The 14,429-nt window shown below is 39.0% G+C and overlaps 1 protein-coding gene across 1 annotated transcript in view; it reads right to left on the bottom strand.

Annotated features, from left to right (window-relative positions):
- Positions 1-14,429, bottom strand: part of LOC126247573 (zinc finger protein 583-like) — a 122,874-nt gene that overhangs the window by 44,791 nt on the left and 63,654 nt on the right. Inside the window, exon 7 of the mRNA XM_049948492.1 lies at positions 2,274-2,414. Coding sequence (XP_049804449.1) covers positions 2,274-2,414 — 141 coding nt within the window. The remainder of the gene's footprint in view (positions 1-2,273; positions 2,415-14,429) is intronic.

Raw genomic sequence — 14,429 nt, forward strand, 5'->3', positions numbered from 1 at the left:
AAGGCTATTTCAATCAGTGTGATACTGATCATAAAGTGAAACTTTGATCAGTGTTGCAACAGTATCTTATATTTGGGCCTATTAAGAACCAAGTTCCACCTTTTGTAATCTGTAGGGGACCATCATAAGTCGCAGTGACTTCAGTGTAGTTATTATCTTTGAATAAGCTGTCATTTCTGTTTGTATCACTGTGTTTTTCCTTCAGTTACCTTCTGTACTATACTACAGCAGCTCTTTTTACGTATGGTCCAAGTTTCACTGAGCTGCTTGGCAGTGACACAACATGAGAATATTACTTTTGTCCTTAAGTTTTGCACACCAGTGTGTGTGTGTGTGTGTGTGTGTGTGTGTGTGTGTGAGCGCGCGTGCGCACATATACGTCTTGAGTCATGGACAAGCACACAAAATCTAGCTTCCTGGAAGATATTCTTGAGCTAGAGCACGTGCGTGCACACAGGCACATACGCGAGCGTGCGTACACACGCACGCACACACACACACACACACACACACACACACACACACTGTGTGCCTATATTGTTTTGTGCTGGCTAGTCACACAAAATGTAGGGGGTACAGATGTGTGAGTGAGTGTGTGTGTGTGTGTGTGTGTGTGTGGCATATTTTCTAGCTCATCGTAGGATTTCTTCCAAAAGCTAGCATGTTTTCATTCTCTTTCGTTTGTGCTTATCGAAGACTCAACACTTCTGCTGTTCGATGAGAGGTCTCCTTTACTGCAAAATTATTTACTTCCTGCCAGAACCACTGCCAACCGATCGGTCATTGTATTGGTGTATAATAATGGCCATACTCTTCAATTACGTATGTAGTGGCAATACACTAGGTTTCACTTGTGAACTTGTGTGCTTGCTCTCCTTTCTATGTTGGTACAGTCCATTTGTACCTGACAAGAACCAAAGTGACAAGTATTTGATTAAATGGATTGCAGCAAAGGCTGGCAAATTCAGTCTGTAAGCATACAGAGACAGCGTGTTTGAAGATGATGTCGTACAACTACTGGCGAGTTTAAAGCAAATATACAGAGCTCATTTTTATCTCTAGAGTGTAGCTCCTGACAATATCCTGCTTTAGTGCCTACAGGCTACTGTCTTGAAGTATGGAAGTCGCTTGTCACTATCCTAAAGTGTGTGATGTGTATGTCCCTTCCTACCACACAGTCACCATCCTGGAAGACATCTGCAAATGATACCTGCACAAACATGAAAAAGGTGAGATGTCCATGTGCAACATTAGATACAGGACCAGGCAGTTGTCACCTTATTTTTTTCCCCATAATTATTTCTTCAGTATCAACATGTATAGGTAGAAGACAATTCTTTGATTTAAATTATTTTTTTACTATTTCCATGTTCAGCAATAAAGTGGTTCAGCACTATACTCCTCAAGGTGATAGCATATTTCCCTGCAAAAGAAAGCTTGCCTTACAATCACTTAATGAGACAACTATCACTTGTCGACCAGGTAGCTATATGTACACTTATCCACTTTGGGCTGATGGTATCAAGAGCTCAGCAGCATTATGTAACTGATCTGACACTGCATAGCTCATACCAGCTGCATCAGCACTGGTTGATGATGTGTGACCATGTGCACTAAAGAGGAAAATGGCACGCGGCATGATAATTACAGCAAAATTTGGCATTTGTCATGGCTCTGCCTCCTGATATAGGACAGAGAGCATAGTTTCTCCTTTCTACCACAGTATACAAGGAATCCCATATATCTTGACCATCCCAAATAAATTTCTGTCTAAAAGCAAAATAAGAAATGTAACAAGCAAATGTTGTGTGGCTACTGGGCGAACATTAACCAACATGATTGCCTTTCTTGTAACTTTGTTCATTATGAAGATATGAACACAAGTACATCTTTTTTAAATAGCATCCTATACTTTTTATTTAGTAATCCATTTTCTCTTCTCAGGACCTGTTCCAAAATGTATCACAGTGTACCATTCATGTCAACATGGCATCATTAAAAATGTAACATAAAAGTGACTTTTCGTCCTGCCCTCTAGCTTATACATTATTACATACCTTCTATGATTCACCTGAAACATTTCAGTACGTGAATTAATGGGTAAAAAGAACAAAAAAATTAATAGCAGGACAGAGATGACAAAAAATGCCCTCCATTTCTACTGTTTAGATTTTCAAAATGCAGTATATAATTTAACTTAGGATCTACGAATCATGAGTTTAATTTCATTGTGTGTGGATAAAATTGTACATGTTATGAGGAATAAACATTACCTCTGAGCATTCATAAACAAGTTGATTCTTCGAAAAATCTGAACTATGCACCTTCAAATGTCTTTCCAAGAGATATGGTCTGGTAGTGCTGTAATTGCACTGTGAGCATTTCATTATCTCTTTTTCTTCTGATTCTTGCAGCTGTAAAAATATATGTTTATATTATTACTACAGAATGGAAATAGCTGTTTAGTCTAACACTTCAATATTTAAAAAAAATTGTTTTCTATTCTTTTCCATTTTCTATGCAATGTATGGAATGAGGAAGTAAGGAAATTAAGGGTTTAATGGCCTATTGATGACATTATTAGAGAAAGCACAATCTTGAATTGGAAATATACAGGGAAGGAAACTGAATATTTCAGTTTTACAGGAATGATTTCTACCATTTATCTTAACTTTTTTAGGAAAACAGCGGACTGAGTGAGTGATACAGAGGTAATGGCATTGGACTTGCATTCGAGAGGAGAGGACTCAAACACCTACCCAGGTTTGGATTTCCCTACTATCACTTCTCATGAATGCTTAGGTTGCTGCCACAGCCAATTATCTGCCTATTTAAGCTTGCGTTCAGTCTCTGATGACATTTCATTGATGAGATATCAGAATCTAATCTTCCTTTCTACTTTCCCTATCAGCGGCTGTCTTAGTTTCGAATATTCAGTTTTTACTATAGTATTTCACATAATTCTTAATCTTTGAACATTTCACTCCATTTATTTGTTTTCTCACACTTTTGTTTTCTTTTAAACCTCATTATCTCCTTTTTAGTTTCAGTCTATGATGCAAGGATGTTGATTTGAATTCTGCCCATTCCCAAATGTGTGTCAACCCATATACCACCTTGCTCCATTGTAATAGGAAGGAGGGTGGTGTGCATAAAATATTTGCAATTCTAAACTAAACACACAAACAGTATAGTTAACTGAATGATAAAATGAAGCACTCTCTGTCAAGATACTGAGAATTTAAGACAATGTGTTATTTATTCACTAGGAATGGGGTACAGGATGGCAGCGATATATTTTTGGCTTTGTGTACAATATCTTGAATATAATTAGGGATAAATTATTTCTTTTTATGCATTACTCTGAGGATTATGGACACTGTAACATGACAGTTCTCATTTCTCAAATTCATAGATCGAAAACACTTTCTGGTGTACAGACTAGTCACTCATTTGTATGAGGACTATTCATAAAGTTTCAATTTATCACTTTAAAAAGTAATATAACAAATTAAGTAAATTAAATTAAATATAATTAATTAATATTATGCAATTTTTTGTTTCTTTGCAGAGACATATCTGCAGTGCTGGTACACACAGAAAGCCCTGCAGCACAATACTGTAGCACACTGATAGAGGAGCCAAAACAAAATGGTGATGTTTACTGAAGATGTGGAGTACTGTGTGGCAATTTTCGGGAGCAGCAGAAATGTTAAAGCTGTGTCAGGCCAATCCAGCTCAGTATAGCACTGCATCTTCTTTTGTACCTAACACACTGCTGGCTATGTTTATACGAAACACAGTCAATAACGTGAAACACTGTAGCTGTCTTATACCAACATGTACCTTTCAGTGTTTTACTGAGGGATTCAGCATTATAAATCAAGACACTGCATATTTCTGCAACATTAACACCTAAAAATGTTTATATAGAATGAAACCAGCCATGATTTAACAAATGAATGAAAAAAAGACAGCTGTTATAACTTGCAGTTGAACAAATATATTTCAAGGAAGACACAATACATGAAAGTCACAGATCAAGTAAACAGAGTAAGACGTGTGTGCACTTTAACAGTCAAATCATAACTGAGTCTGAGTTTAGTGGCTGCTGGCTGGCTGGCTGCTTAGGTGGCGCTGCTGCTGCATGGCTGGCAGACAGAGCTGCATGTAGAGGACGCATGTAACTGCGCGGTGGCACTTTGAAAGATCGGCGAGTCACAACAACAGCCTTGGTGAATTTGTCAACATTCATGTTAATCAGCTGAAGAAGCAAAACATGATCAAGATTAAAATTGTCTTGCCGAGATCTTATTCTGAACCATCTCCTTCAACAGTCACCTCCGGTTAGTTTTGAAATGCAATCTGAAAGTCTATCTTTGTTAGGCTGTTTAATACTCTCTGTGATTCTGCTTGAATCTCCTCCACTATATCGAATCTTCACTCTGTCATCTTGATTTTCATCTTGGGGAAGATAAAGAAGTTGCACAGAGCTAAGTCTGCTCAGTGCAACAGGTCGAGGACAACTGTCATCTTGATTTTCATCAAAAATTCCGGATAATGCAGCCCATATGGAGACATGCAAGTACCCAGTCATTCCCAAACATCCTTTGTGTATGTTTTCTCCTCTATATAGGCATGCTGCTCTTTCAGGTCAGCCATTGCAGAATCACAAATTCATGGACACACAACAACAGAAAATGCTCACCAACAACAAACCAACCCACTCAGATCGCAGCCACTTACCGCACTGACTCAAGAAGAATGTATGGGGAGACACCTAGCGACATTTCTGTGTACTCATAACCATTTGTACAAAAACATATTTTGTTGACTGTGTTCTACAGCTTTGATAAACTTAAGGAAAGATATGAAATAATGGAAAGTCAAGGTTGGAATATCAACAATGCTATGAAAAGGATAGATTGCTAAGCACCCTAAAGATGACACACACTGAGATGCAGGCAGGCATGATGATGAAAAGATTGTTACTTATAAGCTTTTGGTCAAAGCCTTCTTCAGAAAAGAAAAAAAGAGAAAAATACACACACACACACACACACACACACACACACACACGTGTTGTACGACTGCTATCTACGGCAAATGTGGCCTTGAGGCTGGGATGATTCTGGGAACAGAGCATGTGTTGGAAGGATAACACAGTTCAGAAAAGCTGGTGGTGGTGGTGGTGGTGGTGGTGGGGGGGGGGGAGAATCCAGATGGCCTGTTATGCCTGTCTGCAACTGAATGTGTTATCTTTACAGTGAGTAACAATCTGTCCTTTTCATAAACAATGTAGAAAAAAAAAAATAGATTGCTGCTTACCGTGAAGATAACACAATAAGTTGCATGAGGTGTACTTACTTGTGTGAATGAATGGTGTGCGTTTCTCTTTTTCCGATGAAAGCTGTGGCCGAAAGCTTATTCAGTTGTGCCTGCCTGCGACTTAGTGCGTTATCTTTATGGTAAGTAGTCATCTATCTTTTCCTACATTGTTGGCATTCCTACCTGGAGTATCCTTTTCATAATATTGTTAAGATAAGATATTGTACAAAAGTAGCTTACAGAGTTATATAACACCACCAGCGACTCGTCCAGTTTCAAATGGGTAGTGCTATGTATCTACGGCTGGACAACTTGTCTGGTGAAGTGATGATAAATTGTATACACAAGCTTTGCTCACTAATCAGTCTATTAATGAAAACTGTGGCAAAATACTTACTGGTATTAGGCTTCATATACAGATAGGAACACCTGTCGAGATTTTTTAATTTGTAATATATGTAGAAGATTTCTAAAATTTGCACAAAAAATTCAAATTTTGGGTGTCTTTGATACCACTTCATAGATGTAATGCAAAGTGAAAATTTGTTTCACTGTATGGGTAACTGAAGTAACTTCTGAAGTATCTGTAATGAACAGAAGTATATTGCAGCAAGATTTGATGGTCAAAAGTAATTAGAAGATTTGACGGTCAGAAATAACTACACAGGACTGCATGATCTGTCACTCACTTTATTTTTATGACAAAGGAAAGGTTGGCATTACTTCTATAATTTTCAGAATGATGAGAGGAGACATCTCAATCCACACAAGAAGTACTGCAATGATCATAGTAACTCTTTTATGAGAATAAATTAGATGTTACTACGTCGAAGCCACCTTGCTAAAAATTTTTCACAGGCATTGTTGATTTTGGTAGCAACACATACTTGATCTGTCGATATGAGTATGAATTCTTTCAGCAAAATAGTCAGTATGGTATCCATATGTCTCAGAGATCTGGTGAGATGCGCCAGTTTTGAACAAACTTAGTATTGTGTGCATCTTCATGTTTTTGAAGTGCAGTAAATCTAGTAAACATCATGAGTGCAGCCGCACAAATTTTATTTCTTCTTCCAATATTTCAGCCTTCTACCTTTTGGCTACCTTCAGAGTGAGCTAACAGACTGAAGTTACAGTACTCATTCTATCCTTTTAAACTAGAGATACACAAGCACCAGAGACGTTGATTGGTGGTAGAGTATGTATAAATTGAACCAGTCACTATGCAGTTGATCTACACTGAGAAATCAATGTGACATTGTCAGCTGCACTGTAGCAACATCTTTGCGTATTTATTAAAGAAAGCACAGGATTCCAAAATTTGTTCAGGTTGAAACTGCTATCTCTATTAATTAAATTCTTCACAAAATTAATTTCAATTGCTGCTTTTACCGCAGGGTCCCAAAAAGATGAAGTCAACACTAGAATTTCATTTTACATACTGTTTAGAGTTACCAGCGTAAATTCAGTGTGATTTATTGGCTTGTAAGAGCTGGATGCACCTTCAGTACTCCAAGCATCTTTCATGAAGACTGTACTGGGTGTAGTGCACACAGCTGTGCAGGAGGTGGCACATCTAAATGTCTCACCAGCACGTCACCAGCGGGCTCGCCCTCACATCGCTTACTGTCTCCGATAGGTGGGGCGCCAACAGAGGACACTGTAATCACATGATCTCACTGCCTGTGACCCTTGAATGACCAGCACATCTTTTTAAGGAGATGCACTCAGAGCTTCATCTCCAGAACCAGTGTACCTGCAGACTTGTATTGACCTTAGCAGGAAAACTGCAGTGAATAAATACATCTAAGTAGCATGATGCAATTAGGCATTACTATTACTCAGAGACATGGAAATGTATCAGCAATGAAGACTACTTGTTCCTATGAAGAATATCACTCTCCTTCCACCTAACTCAGCTACACAGAACTTGCAGCAATTCAAAGTTCTCTATATCTCATATTAAGTGTACATATTATAAATAAACTTATTAATGTGTTACCTTTTTGTAGATGTCTGATTGTCTTTCTTGGCCAACTCAATTACCGGAACATCAGACATTCATTGGAGAGGAGTCTGGTGCTTAAGTGTGGCACTTGTTGGAAATTCATAATTTTTGTGCGGAATATATTTTACAGTGTCTTTAATTTCTGAATGCAATGGCGACGTCTGCAGTCTAATCACTCACTGCACTTATTCAGTTTCAGAGCCAACTAATCAACTCCTTGCTAGCAACTATGGGCAGCTTGCTGGACATATGAGAAACCCAGGGGCAATAATGACTGAAGCACAGAACACCAGAGGCCAGATGCCACTTCCTCACCTTCATTCTTTTGATGCACAACCTGAGGAATGGACAGTGTACCACTTGCAGCTTGAACAGCATACAGTATATTAGGTGACGCATGATTTTTTTTTTTCATGGTAGAAATGGTACACTTTTACGTGTATAGGAAGTTTTTCCCTCAGTTAGAGCCTCCAACCCTACCCAATGAAGGCATTGTTAGGAAACTGGATGACTTATTTGACACTCAGATTTGTGTACCTGCTACTAGTTTTAAATTTTCTGTACATATCATCAAAATAATCAGTCTTACAAGGAATGGATCACTGAACTCAAGAGCATGACTAGAAACTGTAAATGTAACTGCTCTTGTGGAGCCTCATTTCAAGATGAAATGCTTCATGATGCCATTATTCAATTGGCTGAGATTCTAAGACATTGCAACCTTGGTCTTAATGATGTGCTTACAGTAATCAGAGCCCAGGAAGTGCAAGACTTTGCTGAAATTGATTTTAATATGTCTGTTATTGCAATGATCTTTGTGTATCGCTTGCAGTGGCCCCAGTTTCACAAGGCAAATGGCAATTGCTACCACAAGCAAAAGCAAAAATACAGTGCAACATGTCAGCAGCTTTCTTATCTGGTATGAAATGTTATGTAACTTATGTCCGCAAAAGCTGTTCTCTGCCACACAGAATGCTGACACTGCCATTTATGAGTGCATGCAAAAGAAACACAAAGTAAATTCTGTTCCACACAAATATCAACAAGAGGAAATGGAAATAAGTATGAACTCTCATTCTGAAACTGTACCCACCCCTCCTGGCAATCCACACACGAATCACGGGTGAAAATGGTGGAATTTCACAGTGAAACACACAGTGCAAAACTTGTCTCTCTCTCTAACGAGCTCTCCTCTAATATATGTACAGCTAAATGTTTCTTCAATCACACATCAGACAAAGACGATCCTCCACAAATCAGAACAGTTACATCCAGAGGACAAACTGCAAATTGTTCATCTCACTGTAGATTTGCAGTCCACCTGTACCATTCCAGTTAAGATACTGGTGTTTCTATCACACTGATTAATCAAAATACTTTAACACTTGAGACACCTTCAACAACAAAAATCATGCATGCACCACAGGTCTATCATGGCGAAAGTACCTTTGTTCTTGAAACAAGTGCTTTGCAAGCAAAACATAGATATATGACTACACCAGTGCCTTTCACTGTAGCTCAGCCACTTTCTAGTTCCAGTATTTTTTGGCACAGATGCTTTTGATTTATATATTCAGCACAATGTGCACACTTTTGATATGCAACTTTCTCGTGCCAGTATTCATCAGTTGTATGAAAAATACGGACACTTGTTTTGACAGCACACTGGGCTATGTGAAGAAGTTTTAGCACACTTGCCTGGTACCCTACACCATTCTCAATGAAGGTGCTCCTGAACTCATCAGATGAGAACAAATTAGAGTTTTGAAAGCTGTTTCTGCAAGTTAGTGGGAATTACCCCTTGTGATCACAAGAAAGGCAAATGGGAAGAGCAGGCTTTATGCTGACTTTACAGTTAACACTCACATACTGATGAGTTTATGAATCACATGCTGGTGGATGATTCCATTCAAAACCTGATTTAGCTAATGCTCACATACTGATGAGTTTATGAATTGCATAGCTGGTGGATGACTCCATTCAAAAACTGATTTGGCTGGTGCTTATCTTCAACTTCCCCTTGGTGAGGCGGAAAAAAAAAAAAAAAAAAAAAAAAAAAAAAAAAAATGTATGGTGAGTAACATGCATGTTGACTTGTATCAATATCAGCAACTTCGCTTCAGAAGCACCTCTGCTCCTGCATTATTTCAATTCTTTCTTGAATAAGTGATGTTGAGAGTTCTGTCCCATTACAGTTATTTAGATGGCATCACTGCATCAGGACAAATATCATGACAGAATCTCAATGGCTGTGGTGTGGGGTCTGAGTGGGGCACGTTCAAATGGGAGGTCTGCCAGGTATCAGTGTTGGGGTAGTAAAGGATGTTGTGTGCAACATTGGCTCTGTTTCAAATAGTAAAGTTCATAACATAAGTTCATGACTTTCAGAAAATAAACTAATGCTAAATCACAGTAGGACTCTGTTTTTATAGTTTCTAACACATAATTCAACAAAACCTGACATTTTAATTTCACAGAATGGGCATACGATTAGCGAAACCGAACAGTTCAAACTTCTAGGTGTTCAGATGTCATGGAAAGTCCACATTCAGGATCTTGTTCAAAGACTTAATGCTGCCATTTTCACTATTCGAACGGTATCTGAAGTAAGTGATCGTTCGCACTGAAAATTAGTCTACTTTGCTTATTTTCATTCGCTTATGTAATATGGTATTGTATTTTGGGGTAACTCTTACCATTTTCAAAGGATATTTTTGGCTCAGAAATGAGCAATTCGCTCAAGAAGTGGCGTAAGTTTGCCAACGTCTTGTCAACCCCTATTCACAAGTCTAGGTATTCTGACAATGGCTTCTCAATATATATATATATATATATATATATATATATATATATATATATATATATATATATATATATATATATATATATTCTTTACAGTCATTTCTTGTTAACCAGCTTATTCCCAAGAATTAGCAGCTTTTACTCAGTTAATACTAGGCAGAAATCCAACCTGCATTTGGATCACACTTCCTAAACTCTTGTGAGAAAGGTGTACGGTATACTGCTGTATACATTTTCAATAAGCTACTGCAAGAATTAAAAAATCTTAGCAGTAATCCTCGTGCTTTTGAACCAAAACTGAAGAGTTCCTTTGTGGGTCATTGACACCCACAGTGCTCATCTCTTGACTAAGCATTATGGAGATTACCTTTTCCTACCAATGTATGGGAACTCCAAACTGTTCTTGACAAACTGACATACTACATCAAATTCATTGTGAATACAGCACAAATAGCCATTCCTTTGCAACACCCTCTGGCATAAAAATGTTCCTTTTACATGGACTGAAGACTGTGAACAATCTTTTCGGAAACTGAAACATGCATTATTTAGGTGTCCATGTCTTAGGTATTCTGATCTGCAGAAATCAGTAGTGCTTGCAACTGACACATCAACACATGGAATAGGGTCACTTTTATCTCACAAGAGTGGCAACGGACTACCGCATAGCATTTATGCCTAAGGCACTGAAGAATGCTCAAGTCAAATACAGACAGCTGGAAAAGGGAGCTTTACTGATAATTCAACATGTCACAAATTTTCATCAATGTCTGCATGGTAGAAAATTCTTTCTTGTGACTGAATCATAAGCCTCTTGACTGCTCTCTTTCACCAAGCAAAAGAATAAATCATACATCACAGAACCTGCAATGTTAGTCACTACTACTTTCCAATTATCAATACAAAATTCTTTATTGCCCCACAGAACAGCATGCAAACACAGGCACTCTCTCTCACATACCTATGAGAAATGATCTGGATTTCGATGCCTCAGAAGTTTCTTGTCTTCAAACTAATCATTCTGATTCACAAGTGCAGCAATCTTTTCCCAATGATTCTCAGCAGATCACACAGGCTACTGAACTAGATCAATCACAGTGACTGCTCCAGTACAACATTCCAATGTGTTAGCCTCATAATCCAAAATTAATCTCAGATGCAGTGGTTCGCAAATACCATTCACAATGCAACGGGCTTTCTGTTCAGAAAAGTGTCATTTTATTGCATTCTGCTAATGAACAAACACGGGCCCTTATTCCCACATCTTTGCAACAATAGTTGCTGAAACTACTGCATAGTGGGCACAGGGTAATCATTAGGACAAGGCAGCTAGTGTGCCGGCATTGTTTGTGGGCTTGCCAGACAGAAGATATGACTGCCCACTGCTGTGCACATGTGGATAACAAGGCAGCGCCGTACCAAGAATTTTTCAATTGGCCTCAACCAGACAGTCCTAGGCAATGTATTCATATTTATTTTGCTAGTATTTTCTGGAACAAATGATGGCTCAGTATCATTGAGGCATACTGCAAATATCCTTTTGGCATTCCAATGCATTCAACTACTAGCACTGGCACTTACATTGGTCTTTTGCTTAGAACGTTTGCTACAACTTCTGCATCAGAATTTCAACAATTTTGCCAACAAAATGGAATTCAACACATCCAAATGGCACTGGTCTTTCCTCAACAGAACAGTGAAGATGGATGTTTCTTTCACACTTTAATGGCTCAAATGTCCAAACTTTGTGCTTCACACTCAAGGGTAAATGCTTGTTGTTTCAGAGCACCTTTCGCACTATGACTGCTCACAACGCTACACAAGCAGAGCTCTTACATGGTAGTTGGCAGTGCACTTTGCTGCATCTCTTTCAGCCTCGACACTCTGTTGCTAATGCTGACTACTTCACACATGAAGTACTAAGTTTTCTACTATGTCTGTAACAAGCCTCAAAACTGGGAATCTGGCATTGTCACTGAGACATCTGGTTGGGCTTATTAAACCATTCACGATGCATTGGGCACCCATCAATTTGTTTTTGTTATTACAGTGAACCCGCTGTGGACTTTCATTTTTTAGACACAACCAGGGCGCAAGCCCAGCCTACTGCCCCCGAGCAGCTCTTGCCAAGTGTGACGTCCCGGCCCATGGGTCCTCCAACAAAATGATTAGTGGAAAATCTCATATAAAGATGTGAAACAAATACTAACAAAGAGATAGAGGGGCTGGCCAGTACTTACCTCAGCTCAGTACAGCCGATAGATACATATAAAACAGAACCGAAAATTTACGTTCCTAGCTTTTGGAACAAATGTTCCTTCATCGGGGAGGACAGAGGGGAAAGAAAGGGAAGAAGGGAAAGGAGATTCAGTTACTCACAACCCAGGTTATGAAGCAACAGGGAAAGGAAAATAGGGAGGCTAGCAAGGATGGAGGCATGGTTGTCAGAGGGAAGCCTCTCTCCTCCCCGATGAATGAACATTTGTTCCGAAAGCTAGGAACGTAAATTTTCGGTTCTGTTTTATGTGTATCTATCGGCTGTACTGAGCTGAGGTAAGTACTGGCCAGCCCCTCTATCTCTTTGTTGGGTCCTCCAACAACTCAATCTTGGAGATCGAACACTGTCTGCTTCCACAGCTGCAGTGACAGCAGTCACAGACACTGAGCCCGGATCAGTCACACAGCCTTCTGCATCCTGAGCAGTGCCACTGGGTGGATGTCCTACTTCCACTTTTTTGGCAGATATTTCTAGTGTTTCTTAAGACAAATGTCAGGATGCTGGTTGGTTGGTGCCATCTTCCCTTGTGCTACAGCCAATCCCATTAGCAGCACTATGGCTCAGACCTCCCCCACGTCGTCTCCACACACACACTATGCAACAATGGTGTGCACTTTTGGAGGGGAGGAGGGGGAGGGGGGAGGGAACAAATGTAGTATCATTGGCGTCTTTATAGAGCGTATCTGGTGCACCATGTGTTGCACAACTACACTTGTGACAGCACATTTAAATCTCAACCCAGCACACCATTGGCGAGCTCACTCTTCCATCGCTCATTGTCTTTGATGGGAGGCTGACGCACATACTCCCCATCACAGGACATCAAATTAATATGACCTAACTGCATGCAACTCTTGGCCAGTACATCTTTTTAAGCAATCACACTCAGACTTTCACCCTAATAAGCACTGTACCTTTAGACTTGTATTAACATTAGAGCAGAAGAATGCAGTGATTAAATACATCAACATAGCATGACGCTAATGAGCATTACTACTAGTCTGAGGCTATCAGACTGTATCAACATTGAAGGCGATTTGTTTCTGTCAAGAAAATTACTCTCCTTGTATGCAAGTCATCACTGCCAAAGAACTCAACAGTAATTTAAAGTTATGGACATATCAATTATTAAGTGTACATATTGTAAATAAAATTATTAATGTGTTAGATCTGTGTCAGTCTTTCTTAGTCACCTCAACTACCAACACATCAGTCAGTCTGATGTTCAAAAGGCCACTCTTGCAAATGATCTTTTAAACCTTTGCCTTGTGGGGCATTAAGTCATCTTTGACGGAACCCAAAAGTGTTGCTGTCTGCAGCGAAGAAAGAAAAATTACTTTTAATTTTTTGCTCGGTGAGGATCCGATCTATTTTTTAAGAGATTTCCCACTCATGCAGGAAAGGTAAGAATTTAAATATCTCTCTGCTTTCTTCCTTGTTACTTACGTATGATTGTGTCTCCACAGAGTCAGTTCATGGATACTTTTTGCTGCCAATCAAAGTCTCTAATGCTTGGATATCTGTGGTTTAAAATGAGGGAATGAGTACTGTAGCTTCAATCTGTCGATTCACTCTGAAGATGGCAGAAACAGAAGAAGAAGAAATAGTACAGGATGTATACGTGGACAAGGAAAAAAAAAAAAAAATCCCGGATTCTCCCAATTAGAAATACACTTTCTCCCGGGTGAAAACACACTTTTTCTGTGCTAAGTGACAGTATAATTTCCCTGGAACTGTAAAACTTATCAATCCTTTGAATGGTTAAGATTCTGTACACAGGCATAGAATATCCCACATTTCAGAAAACGAAACTCAGGGGAAAAAACACATTTTGAAAAGATCTTTGATGTGCAGCAACATTTCTGCTGCATAGCTTTGTATTCTGAAAGGATAAATTTGAATTCCACCAAACATTGCATGTTACTTTCCCAAGCAATGAAATTGAGATTGCAATGCACTTTTATAAGCCAGTCATAGCTCATGTCATGATCTCGCCAGCTAAAGACAGCGGAT

Source organism: Schistocerca nitens, chromosome 1 (assembly GCF_023898315.1).
Source record: "Schistocerca nitens isolate TAMUIC-IGC-003100 chromosome 1, iqSchNite1.1, whole genome shotgun sequence".
Lineage (NCBI taxonomy): Eukaryota > Metazoa > Arthropoda > Insecta > Orthoptera > Acrididae > Schistocerca > Schistocerca nitens.